At 41.2% G+C, this 14,114-nt stretch overlaps 1 protein-coding gene across 1 annotated transcript in view; it reads left to right on the forward strand.

The window, feature by feature from the left end:
• Positions 1-12,988, forward strand: part of BPIFC (BPI fold containing family C) — a 41,308-nt gene extending 28,320 nt beyond the window's left edge. Inside the window, exons 12-15 of the mRNA XM_063076193.1 lie at positions 7,956-7,998; positions 10,713-10,776; positions 11,539-11,615; positions 12,473-12,988. Of these exons, the coding sequence (XP_062932263.1) occupies positions 7,956-7,998; positions 10,713-10,776; positions 11,539-11,615; positions 12,473-12,598 (310 nt within the window). The 3' untranslated portion in view covers positions 12,599-12,988. The remainder of the gene's footprint in view (positions 1-7,955; positions 7,999-10,712; positions 10,777-11,538; positions 11,616-12,472) is intronic.
• The last annotated feature ends 1,126 nt before the right edge of the window (positions 12,989-14,114 follow it).

Below are 14,114 nucleotides of genomic sequence, written 5' to 3' on the forward strand. Positions count from 1 at the left end.
GATTCCCATGACAATTGTTTTCCTTTATACACGAACATTCCTTTTACAAAAGGACAGCTTTTCAGAGCTATTCCTGTGTCTGCAGTTTCTCAGAATAACCAGCTCAAAATATGACAAAGAAGTATATTTTGGGATAGCACTTTCTGGTCTCCTACAGTCATATCTTGGGGTGGTGTGTACTGAGCTCCAACAAAGTTAAGCAAATCTCAGGCAATGAGCAGACTAGGGGCAAGGCAGATAGGCCTGGCCTCTCTCAGGCCCAAGGCAGCCAAACCAAAAGCAAGACTGCAAAGGAGCTGAGGCTGTGCTCAGACAGCAGTCTTGGCCTTTGGCAATAGGAGCTATACCCCTGCCTCCAGCACAAGCTGCCCCAACCAGCTCCTCCACTGCTGGGCTCCACAAACACTGCTTTTCAGGATGAGCTGGTTTGGTCCTGGGTGATGTCAGAGAGACACAGCAGGAAAGGTGTAGATGGGGTGGGGATCAGTGGAACATCCCTGAGAAGAATTGGGGAGCACAGGGTCTTCAAAAGGCTCCCCAGAACACCATGGCCCTCCTAACATCCCCTGCCTGTGTCTCTGCCTGGAGTCACTCATTGCTGGCTATGTAGACATAAGATGCAGAAATCAGAGACAAACCCAGTGTGGTGTGTTTAGACAGGAGGTGAAATCAGGGGCTTTGGAATCAGACTAGCTGGGTTCAGATGCTAGCCCTGCTATTTATTAGCTGTGGGGTCTCAGCCAAGTTACTTAACCTCTCCGAGTCTCCATCTTCCCCTCTATAAAATGATGATGTAATAAAACCTTCTTCAGGAGGTGGTTGTGAGGAATATGTGAGTTAATACATGTAAAGTGTATGTTAAGTGCTCAAGATATGTTGGCCATGACTATTATTTGAAATTTGGGCTTAGCCTCAGCCAGGGAAGGAGGTACTCAATTGTGCAACGTCATTTCTCAACAGTCCCCTATTCAGAATATGCCTCACTCCCCTGTCCCCTGCCCAGTGACGTCTGTGAGGGAAACTGCCGTAAATTCTACAATTTGTGACTACTCTTCATTATTGATCCTTTATCATCTACTAGGTCCTGTGCCAAGCACAGCACCTGTATTATTTCATTTAAACCTTACAACTCTGTACCTCCAGAGCCTGACACAGTGCTCAGTAAGTGTCTGTAGACTGAATGAACAGTCCTGGAAGTAGGTATAGGATCCCCACTTTATGGTTTATAGAGATTAAATAACTTACTCACGGTCACAGAGCTAATGAATGGCTGAGCCAGAACTTGAATGTGGGTGAGTCTGCTTTCAAAGCCATGAGTGTTAACTTTCACATTATACTTATACTGCCTTTAATGTAGTGAAAAGCTAAGATTTAGGAAATGATACTTAGACCTAAGACATAGGATATAAATACGCTTGCCAGGAAGAGGAAACCCATGAGCACAGAGTCACGCTAAATCCAAACAGACAGCATGTCCTTTCTCAATATTAAGTCTTTACTGATAGAAGAAAAAGAAAATGCTGGAACTGGGTGTCTTGAAATGGAAAAAGCACACAGCTCTTTCCTCGTTTTCTTAAGGAATCAAGTGGAAGAAATGATAAAGAAAGCAAAAGTTAGGAGTTCTAGTCAACTTGAACTCTTTGGGAAGGTATACTGAAGAGTACAGTCTCTGGAGTCAGGCATATCCAGATTTGGATTCTACCTCAGTCACTTGATAGCTGTGTGACCTTGAGCGAGTTACTTAATCTCTTTGAGTATCAGTTTCCTCATCAGCAAAACAGAGCACCTCTCTGTAGGGTTGTTGTATGGGTAGATGAGACAATGTATGTGAATCACTTAGCACAACACCCAGTATACAGTCATGGCTCAAAAAACATTTATTACTATTAGTAGTAGTATTTAATTCTCTTTCCCCATCCTAGGATAAAAATTTCACCAAATAAGAGGGAGAAATTGATCCCGAGACACATGGCAAGTCAGGATGGTCTTAAAAGCTGTGGAGCTGGCCCTCGAACTCATAAACCAGATCTTCATTGTTGTACCTACAACTGAGACTTTTATCCCAAACACAGTTCCATTTAGAGGCAACCTCAGCACGGGCTGGTCCATACAGTAGACATGTTTTAGATTAATTCAGAAGCCAAGTTAAACAACACTTTCCCTTTATTGGTCCCTGTCCAGATGACATAATTCTAACACCCTCCCACCTCTTTTCAATCACATGCAAACCTCAAGGCAATCAAATGTACATTATCATTGAACCATTTTTTTTTTTTGGACTTAGGGATTATTATTATTATTGTTATTATTATTTTTTTTCTCACTTGTTATTTGGAAATAATTATAGATTCACAGAATTTTGCAAAGACAATACAAAGATCCAGTGTATCCTTCGTCCATTTTCTCCCAATGATTATATCTTACATAACTATAGTACAATATCAAAATTAGGAAATTGACATTGGTACAACAATGTGTATATAATTCTATGTAATTTGTTCACATGAGTATACCTATGGAACCATCACCTCCATCGATATAGAGAACTACTCTACCACCACCACATCTTCCTCATGCTATTCCTTTATTTATTTTTATTTTTTATTTTTTAATTTTATTATGTCGATATACATTGTGGCTGATTATTGTTGCCCATCACCAAAACCTCCCTCCCTCCTCCCTCCCCCCTCCCCCCCATCATTGACCCATTTAGAACTTTGGAACATTTTTTTTGATATTGCATTGATTGAGGCTTTGGATGATCCCAAACTCTGGACCTCACACCATTACCATCAACATACACACACACACACCCCTTACAACCCCTCCCAAGCAACATAGTCAGAGAATGCCAATGTAGCTGACTATAAGCAGATGGAATCACTACCCAACTCCACTCCTCACAGCTTGGGCAGATAAACATTTCCCAGCATGAGCCATCTGGAGAGAAACCTAGAAAAGAAAACAGGTCCAGGCAGAATGGATTCAGTTTCTGTTGGAATGATACTTTAAACAGGTCAGTGAATCTCAAACTCAGCACCTGGGATGACCCCATCCGAACGCTTTGTTTGAGCTACTATTGGAGCCAGAGCAGAAGAATGCCACAGTGGGGTGGCCCCCATCAGAGGAGGAAACCCCAATTGGATCCTTCTCCCAGAAATTTCCCAGCTGCAGGAGGCAATGGAGTTAAAACCTGGGGAAGCTCTTACTCATCAAGACGGTTCTTTAATAGTGGAATGGCTTTGACATATTTCTCCACTCAAAACCTTTCATTGTTGGATGAAATCCACAGCCTGGGGTTTGCAAGCTCTTTATCTACCAGTCCTACCTCTTAAGTCAGCCAACCTCGTCTGCCAAAGCTCCCTAAAATGAATATACTGTTTTAGACTGGCTCACCTTCAGAGTGACCCCAATTCCAACAAACACTCATCCACCCATCTCCTTTTTCTGTTCATTTATTCGTGCATCCTTTCAGTAAGAATTTATTTAGCACCTATAATGGGCCCTGCACTGTTCTTAATACAGAGAGTAGAGAAGACAGTGGTTCCTACATCCAGGCCTACAGTCTGGTGGGAGAAACACTGGATTAACAGGCAATTACAATGCTGGGTGCTAAGGATGTGCTAGAGATGTGTACAGAGTGCTTCTCTCAAGGAGCAATTTATTTTTCCCACAAGACATCCCCCATATCAGACACACACACACACACACACACACACACACACACACACACACACACACACACACTCACCTCTAGCCCATGCTGGTTTCTTCACCTCTTCACACCTTTTCAGAATTCCTGCAGCAAGTCTGTGTGAATGCACACTGCTTTGTATTGTTCTCTCGTTGCTTCCTGCATATACGACTTCTCTCCCTCCCACATAATGACAGATATAAATGAAATTCTTCACATTGCCTAGCACATTACTGAGCATAGAATAAGCACCTGGGGAACCTCTTGGCCTGCCAGTCTTTTACCCATACTGCAGCCAGAGTGATCTTTACAAAACATAGACATCATCTCTCTTCTTTAAAACCTACATGGGGTTCCTTGCTCTTAGGATAAAGATCAAAATCCTAAGATGGCCTGAGACACTCAGCCTGGTCAGCCTCCATCCACCTCCCCAGCAGCATCTTGCTATTCTTTCCCCCAGCTCTCGTACCCTCCACGGGACTTTTATAACCTCTGCCTGGTCCCCGTCCCTTTCCATTCCCCATTTTGCCTTGTGAATCCTACTCATCTACTCATCCTCCATATTTCTACTCAAGGACCCCTTTTTGGAAACCTTCCTACATCTACATCTTAGGTCAAATTCCTTTGTCATTGGACTCAATGAACTTATTTCTTTCCTTCAGAGCATTTATCTCAATTTTTAATTAAACCCTAACCAGTGGGATTGTTTGATTAATATGTGCCTCCCTGCTGGCTGGAAGCTATGTGAGAACAGTGGCTGTGACTGGTTTTGTTCACACTAGTACCTCCCAGTACTGATCCCTATTAGGTGTTCAATGATATCTGCTGGATGGATTAATCAATAAATGAATGAACACTAAGTGCCTAAATGGGCCAAGATCTGTACTCAATCCTAGGAACACAAAGAAAATTGAGACTGTATCTCCACCCTCAAGGAATTCATAGTCACAGGGCAAAGACATACATAGGAGTTCATAGGGTATCGAGTATTGGGACTAATTTTCAGTGTCTGCCATGGACACAGGGTTGGAAGAATGACTTTGTGCCGTGACACTTGACATTCATAATGTCATATTTATTATACTGACCCACATCGTGATGAGCCTTTTGCCATTCTTAAGAGTTTGCACTTTAGCTTGGTTTTTCAATCAGAACAATAAACCTTCTCTAAAAATTTTAAAATAGGTTGTACTTTTATATGTCTGCTAGGTAGGGCTATTTGAGCTCCTTTTCTCCACAATGGCTCTGTGGTTCTGTAGTAAAAATTCATTCCTAGTAGCAGGGCTTTAAATAAGAAGTGAGGGGCCTGGTAGAGGATGAAGTCTCAAAGGACTGAAGTGTTGTGCCCCCTAGTGGCCAAAGTTGAACTTTTTTGTTTTTCAGAATAGGGGCAGCGAGCGTTTGCTCCTTGCTCCACCTGTTTCTCTGCAGTTAGTGAAAATTGTCCATTAGTAAACCTGGTAAGTGTAAGGAATTAGGAGAACTAGAAAAGAATCAGAAGTAAGATGGCCATAAGAAGAAAGGATAGTCTGGCTCGTGGGAAACCCCAGGCAAGCTCACCCATAGCAGGCCGTCCTGAGGTGGCCAAGCATAGCTTGGGCTTGTGATGCAAGAAAAGAAAGGAAACTCACAGGTGTGTTCCACCGTTATGTAGGCTGAATTTCTAAGCTGGAATAGGTTTGCGCTTCATCAGAGTCGGTGTGACCAGGGGGAGGCATTCCCCCTCACAGTTCCTCACTCGTGCCTTCTAAGATGCCCTGTGGATCCTGGTCCTCACTTTCCACTGAGATCAATTTGGGCCTCAGTGTCACTCTGATCCTTGCCAAACATAACTGTCTTTCTGGTTTTTATTCTTACTTGTCACTTTAAAGCAATCTCAAAGCCTAACTCATACTAACATGATATCAGCTGATAACAAACAAAAGTGCCTCTTCTTGTGAATATCTGCTATTAAAAAAAAAATTTAATATCTGCTCTTTAAATGTAGTAATAGAAATATTCTTGGAAGATAACACCTGAATTAAATATTGAGCAATTAAAAGGAGTTAATCAGTCAAAGAGAGAGGAAAAGGGCAAGTCCAGAAAGAGGGAACAGCATGAGCTAGGGCACAGAGTCCTGAGATATCAGGACTGTGCAAGGAAATACCTCTCAGCTGTTTAAGATCTTCTTTGGCCTTAGCCACTCTGATATTTGGGGACTCCAGCCCATAATATATTGCATATATTCAAATGCACTCCAGTTTAAATATAATTTATATCTATGAGTGGGATTGAGTTGAATGACTGGTGGCCATCATGTTACTTTTTGTAGACATTTATTAATTTTAATTTTTCAGAATTTTTGGTATGTGTTTTGAAGCCAATACATTTTTTTACCAAAGGTCTACACAGCCTAATAAATAAAACAGCATAGCACTGAACAGGTCGGGATTACTAAGGATAAAGTTCAAGGTAGAGAATGAAGAGATGAAGGCAAAGGGACGCCTGGGAGCGGGTACAGGAAGCCTCCTATGCCATATACTCATAAGTTACTTGGACTTTATTGCAAGCCATTAAAGAACTTTAATCAGGAGGGTGTCCTCATCAGACATACCCATAATATAGCTCCTCTGGGGATGGTGTGGAAAGTGGGTTGGACAGGATCAAGACTAGAGACAGGGAGATTCATTAGAAGGCTGGGACTCAGCAATGGCCACTGCGCAGCCCCCGTTCCTCTTGCTCTCACGCCTCACTCCGCTGCCTCTGCAACCATGTCTGACAAACCCGATATGTCCTTTTAAATGTGGGGGAAAAAAAGAAGAAGAAGAAGGCTGAAGCAGAAATGAGGCTCTAAACCTGGGCAAAAATGAGCCATAGAAGGCTAAAGGAGAAAGCCAGATGAGGCAACACCCTTTAATGGAAGGGAGCTCTAGGATGGACATCAAGAGATCTGAGTTGCATTCCCAAATCTACCGATAATATTTCCCCTCTTTAGACTTCAGTTTCCCCACCTGTAAAATAAAAGGGTCCTCCCTATTGAGTACCATTTCCTATTACTATTGCATAGACAATCAAGCATGCATAGTGGGAGAACTGCCTATCGATCAGCCCTTGGCAAAATTGGGAAAGTGGGAATGTTGACCTTTAGCTCTGTTATGAAAATCCCCATAAAATATCAAGCATGAGGACACACTGTCACCCGCCTTGCCAAGTTGAAGGGGTGGGAGGACTCCCTGCTCCCTGGACCTACAGCAAGTGCTCTGTTGGTATTTGGGGGGTTTTTTTGTTTTTTTGTTTGTTTGTTTTAAAGATGACCGGTAAGGGGATCTCAACCCTTGGCTTGGTGTTGTCAGCACCACGCTCAGCCAGTGAGCTAACCAGCCATACCTATATAGGATCCGAACCCGTGGCCTTGGTGTTATCAGCACCACACTCTCCTGAGTGAGCTGCGGGCCAGCCCTCTGTTGGTATTTGACAAAGAATATCAAAGACATTATATTCTGGCCTAGATGTTAGCATTTCTCCTTGTAATAAAAATGACTAACATTTTTAGAGTGGTAAGGATATGCTAGGCACAGTTCTAAGCATTTTATGTGCATTATCTCATTCAATTTTCACTATGGCCCATTAGGCAGATACTATTCTTATTTATATTTTACAGTCGAGAAAAGTAGGATCCAGAGAGATTAGATAAGTCTACAGAGTTAGTAAGAGGTAGAAATGGGATTCGAACTCAGGCATTCTGCTAACAATTATACTGCACTACCTTTCACATCTGACAGTTCTCTTAGCTAATGTTTCCCGTATGTGCCATGATAGCACAGCTGAAAAAAATGGTACGGATAATACAGCCTTCTGAGGAGGGTAGCCTAGACTGAGCATAGGATTTACAGTCAAGTAGACTGGGACTATAACAAGGCGCAGGGAAGTGATACAGTTAAGTTCAGAGCCAGAAGACCTGAAAACTGTTTCTTAAGATTGTTCTGCATTCCATGTTGACAGCAGTAAGTCCCAAATAGCGAATGCACTTGGGAAACCCACCCTGGTTACAAATCCAAGCCTTCTGCTTGTCCTGCTCTATTTTTTAAGTAGTAAAATGTAGGGGTAAAAGATGTAATAGAACTCTATGTCTTCCCAAGGTTGTTTGTGTGTGTTTTTTTCAAATAGTGACTTTTTGAACCAAAAAAAAAAACACAAAAAAAAACCCCCTTTTTTTGTTTCTTTCTACTAACTTTGTTGTTTTTAAATCTATCCCTCCTTTAACTTTTCTTGTTTCCTTTAGATTCCGCCTCTCTTTGCCGGAGTCCAATCGCAGCAATATTGAGGTAGGAATCAGAGTTTTCAGGGTTCCTTCTGACAGAAGAATAAGAAATCTTCCATATAGTAGTGGGCTGATTGTTTTCTATGCCTGTAGTTTGTTTTCCGTGACTGCAGGTTGTAACTTCGAAATTCTGCATGTAGCTGCTTATCTAGTGAGCCCATTAACCATTAAACAAGAGAGGAATTCTCTAATTTACTTTTGTTTATACAGAAAGATTTTTAAAAGAACTCAAAAGACTGTTAAGACATGTAAATGCTGAAAAAATAGGCATTCTTGGGGAGACTTAATTTACTCCATAAAATAATCCTCTAGAATTAAACTTATAGTCCAGAATCCCAAAGGAAGAGGCTATATGTAAATTATTAAACCATGATTAGATTTGCTCTTTACACACTTTCTACCTACCTCCTAAAAGTAGGTCAAGGATGGCTGGCGGTGGGGGAAAGGGCCCAACTTGGTGACTTCCTGATTGGAAGAGGACACCCCAGCATGTGACTTGGAAACTCTTTCCCCATGCTTCAGAAAGATCAGCCAAATCACTGCTTCATTATTATTCTAGACAAAACAGATAAAGTCCCTATCCTTATGGCACTTATATTCTAGAACAGTGGTTCTCACCTAAGGTCAGTTTAGCCCCCCAGAAACATTTGGCAATGTCTGAAGACATTTTTGGTTGTCATGTCCTGGGGTGGCAGAGGGGATGCTGTAGGCACTTAATGGGTTGAGGCCAGAGGTGCTGCTAAACATTCCACAGTGCACAAGATAGCCCCCCACAATAAAGAATTATCCATTCCAAAATGTCAGTAGTGCCACTGTTGGGAAACCCTGTTCTAGAGTACATCTGAGTGTGCACATGTGTGTGTGACAGGGTAAAGGTTGCATACAACAAACAAATATGTATTGTTATGTGCTAAAAAATACTATAGAGAGAAATAAATCAGAATAGTCAGGATGAGTAGGTAGAGAGGTTGGGATTACAACCTTGGAGTTATCGAGAGGATTAGCCGAGATTATATATGAAATTTACCGAGCACGTTGGGCACATGGTAAGTATTAAATAAACAGTGGCTATTGTTTTTATATTTATAACAATTACTTCAGTTATTGCCACTCCTATCTTGAGGGACAGTATACCATAATAATTGCACACATAAACTCTGAGGCCAAGCTACAAGAGTGAACTATCACTGGCTGTGTGACCTTGGACAAGTCACTTAACCTCTCAGAAGGCAGTGCCTGGGACTTGGTAAGGACTGAATTTAAGTATTACCATGTTCAACAGAAACAGCTATAAGATAGGAATAGATCTGGGGAAAATAGCCAAGAAGTCAGATTATTTAGCCCGAAGGCCATACAAGATGTGTGTACGTATGTTTGTTTGTTTAATTTTAGAGAAGCATCCTGATTTTCAGGTTGGGAAGCAATAGTGACAATAAGCTGGAAAATAAGTCATATCTTGCATGCCAGACATCGAGATCTAAAATACCAGTATTATCTCATGCACTGTTGGTTAGCCCTCCTGTGTTACAGTTATTTGGTGGGTGATAGACTGTAGGCAATGAGAATGCATAGCTGACTCTCACATAAATAGTATTTCCTGAGTCCAGAGAGGAGGCAAATTGAGTCCAAGCCTTCCAGGAAGACCCAGTTAAACTGCTTAGTATCTGGGCCGAACCCGTGGCGCACTTTGGAGAGTGTAGCACTGGGAGCACGGCGACGCTCCCACCGCGGGCTCGGATCCTATATAGGAATGGCCGGTGCACTCACTGGCTGAGTGCTGGTCATGAAAAAGACAGGAGAAATAAATAAATAAATAAATAAACTGCTTAGTATCAACAGCAGAACGTGCTAACCGTGACATTTCTGAAAACATGACAATGGTACAAGGGTACTTCCAGAAGTTTGTGGAAAAATAGAGTTAAAAGACAATCTGAATCTTTTCATGAACCCTTTGGAGTACCCTCATATCTACCAGGCATTTTACATAATATTAACCTGTTTAATCCTATGAGATTAGTAGTATTATCTTCATTTTACAATCGAGAAAACTGAGGCACAGAAAGGTTAAGTAACTTTCTAAACATTACACAATTAGTAAGTGGTAAAACACGATGGAAACCTAGAAGATCTGGCTTCAGAGCCACTCTTGTTAGGCTGCAAAAAGGTTCTTATTATTGCTAAGCAAATAGGATGCTCAAGAAGGATTAATTGAATGAATTGATGTTTATCATAGCCCACTTATTTTTAACATGTGAATCTACCCAGGAACAAACACTTTGTTTAGTTTATACTACTACTACAGTTTATTAAAGATAAATTGGGTGTTCTGGTGACACAGTTAACTTCAGCACAAAATATAATGCAAAGGAACTCCTGTGGCTGAAGTTCCCAAAACATAAAGGGAAGACTGCCGATTGAGAAATCTACTAGTTGTTCTTGATTGTCTTAATTGGTGGATATCTAAGCTGCCACATTTGCTGCCACTGTGTGGTCCCTCTGCATTTGCTATTAGGAAGATCTGGTGTAGAGGGAAGCTGAAGTGTCCATCCTCAAGGGGGGAGAAGTTAGGAAACCCTATAATATGGTTTCCCACAAAGCTAGTATATCCCTATAGGGATATTCTAATTATTGCTTTCTGTCCTGAAAAGTTCTGGGAAAGTGCATGTCCAAAACAGGCATGGTACATTCAAAATGATTCCGTTTCCTCTTTCATTTTAGGTCTTGAGATTTGAGAATATTCTGTCCTCCATTCTTCACTTTGGAGTCCTCCCACTGGCCAATGGTAAGGGATTCATGGGAAATGACATGACTCTGATATTGACTAAATGTTGGGGATTGTTTGGGACTTTCCACCCCGAAGCCTGTATTTCTAGAGTATTATTATGAATCCAGGCCAAAGCCAGAATTTACAAAGTTTATACCATCAACGATATGGTTGTGAATTAGTTATTCCATCCAAACCTTTTCAGTGACTCTATTTGCAGACTCAGCAAGAATGGCTAACTCTGGTTGAGGTTAGGAGTTTGAAATAAGTCTCCTTAGGCAGTAAAGTCTCCTTCGAGTCAAACAGAAATGAGAATATTTTCCCTAGGGAGTAGCTATGGGATTCATATGCAAGGACCACTATCTGAACAGACACAGTTTTAATGAATGACAGTCCTGGGCCTCCTCCCTACACTGCAGTTGTTCACAAACTACAGCATCTGCAGTTTGGCATGGATAAAATATTTTTTATATTAGACACCAAAATGTTCTCAGGACCCACTAATTAGGTATTTCCAAATACAAATTGGGCGAGTTGAAAACGGACAGCATTTTTCTGCTGCCCAAATGCACATCATTGCAGATGCATTTTTACTAAACACAGATTACTTAACAGTTCTCCCAGGCAAATGCTAGCAACATATCAGAGAGAATGAAAATATGGAACCAGAAGGATGAAAAGATAAATTGTTAAAAAGCTGCTTGTTAGTCTCTTATTAAAAAGTTTGCCAAAACTTCTGTGCCTGTGCCCAATTGTTGTACATCTTGTTCTATATTTTAGCAAAATTGCAGCAAGGATTTTCTCTGCCCAACACACACAATATCTCATTCGTCAACTCAGACATTGAAGTTCTGGAGGTAAGAATGCGAGTCTCCTTTTAACAGACCCATTTCTTACATAATAGAATAAGCCTCCTCCTGTCTTACCTTTTTTGTTTTATTTTGTTCTGCTTCGTTTTCTCCCAGCCCGAGGAATTTTATAAACAATTTTATAAAATTAAAATTTTATTTTAATTTTCTTAAAGCTTGCAATTAACAATAAAAAGCATTTAAGCTTGAGTTTAAAAATTAGACTAAGTCCAATTTCACTTAGCAGCCAAATGTACTCACTCCACAGTACAAAAAATGCTCTGTAACATCCTTTATTTTATTTACTCCGTAAGACACACTTTAAGGCTAGGATTATTAGTCCCATTTTACAGATGAGGAAAGTAAGGCTCAGAGAAGTGAAGTGGCTCATATAGCTGGAAAGGGCATGGCTAGAATCAGACTGGCTCTTCGGATTCTCCCAGTCAGTTGACTTTCCCCTAAACTAAACATCCTCTGCTGGGTTCAGAGATCTGAGAGCTGTTTCCTAAGTCAATCATTATTAACTAACTTCAGAATACTTTCCTCCCCCACTCCTTTTTGGCATTGTTTTGTTTGGAGAGGTGGAAATAAGTTTCTGAAGGAGTTCTCCAATCCTATACAGGACCTCACACTCCCTTTTACCTCCCTGTCTCCCTCCCCAACCTTCTACAATTGCTTAAGTCACATCAGGTGACAGTAGTCCAAAATGGCCTGTTCCTATGTCTTGGGCTGTCACAAAGAGGGACAGGGTAGAGGAGGACTTGAAACAGTGGGGCCTGATAAAGAAACGGTCTCTCCCTCAATCCCCAGGCAAAGCCAGATGTGCCCAAAGTTTGACATTATCTTTGTTGTTGCCTCCTTTTCAGGATTTCCTTTTGATTTCTACCGACCTGAAGTATGAAACATCCTTAAAGCAACAGCCAAGTTTCCATGGCTGGGAAGGTCTGAACCTGATAAGTGGACATTGGAGGGGGAAGCCAGGGAAGCCTTGATTGCCTGTTTGCAATCTACCCTAGGAAGTAAATGGCCCTTAATCCCACAGCTACTGAAAACCCATAGGGGGAAGACAGTGCACACTGGAATTTTAAAGCCCTTGTGAATTGCTTAGACAGAAAGTTTTCTTTCACAAACCTAGAACGAGGCAGACCGGGATAAAGGGCTGAGTACAGGTATGTGCACCTCTGTATGTGGAGGGGTGGATATTTGGATGTGAGTAGATGCATGTTGTGTGTGCCTGTGTTTATAAGATGCTGGGGACAAGAGCTAGGCATGTACTTCTGGCCATATTTGTATTAATTGTTATCAGTGGAGATCCCTTCGGCTCTCTACTTGGTTTTTTCCTTGCCTGCGTATTGAATTTTATGTTTTATATTCACTGTTACTGTCCCCTGTCTTTAATTAAAATTGTTTTCTATAAATGTCAATCTTTTTTTTTTTATTTGAGAAACTTCCTGCCCTGGGTTTTTTTAAGGGAAGAGAATTTAGTTTCTTTAACATTGACGAAAACTGAGGTTGTGCAGATGTCAAGCCTTGATTTAAAAAGGGAATTCTTTGCCTCAAATCTTTCCATTGAGAAACAGGGTGACCAGAGGAAACTCTGGAAGTTGTATCATTTCTTTAAGGCTGAGGATGTTACCCCAACACACACAGATTAATTGAAATGGCAATGCAGAGTACTAAACCTAAACAATTCTTAGTTGATAATGATATTAATGTCATTAGAGCACCTGATCAAGGGGGTGAAATTGGGGCAAAGGAGGAGGAAAGGGGAACCAGTGTGATTATGTAAGAATTGAATAGTAACCACAAACTTTGCTTTCGCAGTGCTTACGGTCTAGTGGGAAAATGAAAGAGCTGTTTACATAGTGCTTACCATGTGCCGAGACCGGTGCCAATTACCCCCCGAGTGTCATTTCATTTCATCTTCGCAACCGCTCTATGAATAATTATGGTCCTATTTTATAGATGAGGAAACAGAGGTTAAGAGGGATTAATCACACAAAGCTAGTAAGTGGCACAGATAGAAATAGCATCCAAGTCTCTCTGATTGCAAAGTTGCTGTTTTTTACACAAAGCAGGACTAGAAAATGAAATCACTGAAATCTCACTCATCACTGTGAACAAGAGACATTGTGTATAAAAGCATGATCACAGAGCACTTAATCATCAAAAACTGGGAAGGCCCAGCCATCCACAGTGACTGCAATTTACTGGTCTTTGTAACATGTTTGGCCATAATAGATGCCCCTTAAGTGTGGCTAGAATAAATGATCAACTGTCATGTTTCATTCTTTGGGATGCTCTTTTCCGACAGAAAAGTTATTTGGTGTGTACTCACAAATTCATTCTGAAACATTACAAATTTTCAGGTGTGCTATTTATTCAAACACGTTTATCTTAGCTGCAGGCATATCTTTTTCTTCACTGCTGGTAGGTAAACGCCAAGCTGATGTAGATGTTCTCTAGAGCAGTTGGACCTGACCTAGACTCAAGGTGTTTTCACGAGCT

This window comes from Cynocephalus volans, chromosome 12 (assembly GCF_027409185.1).
Source record: "Cynocephalus volans isolate mCynVol1 chromosome 12, mCynVol1.pri, whole genome shotgun sequence".
Classification (NCBI taxonomy): Eukaryota; Metazoa; Chordata; class Mammalia; order Dermoptera; family Cynocephalidae; genus Cynocephalus; species Cynocephalus volans.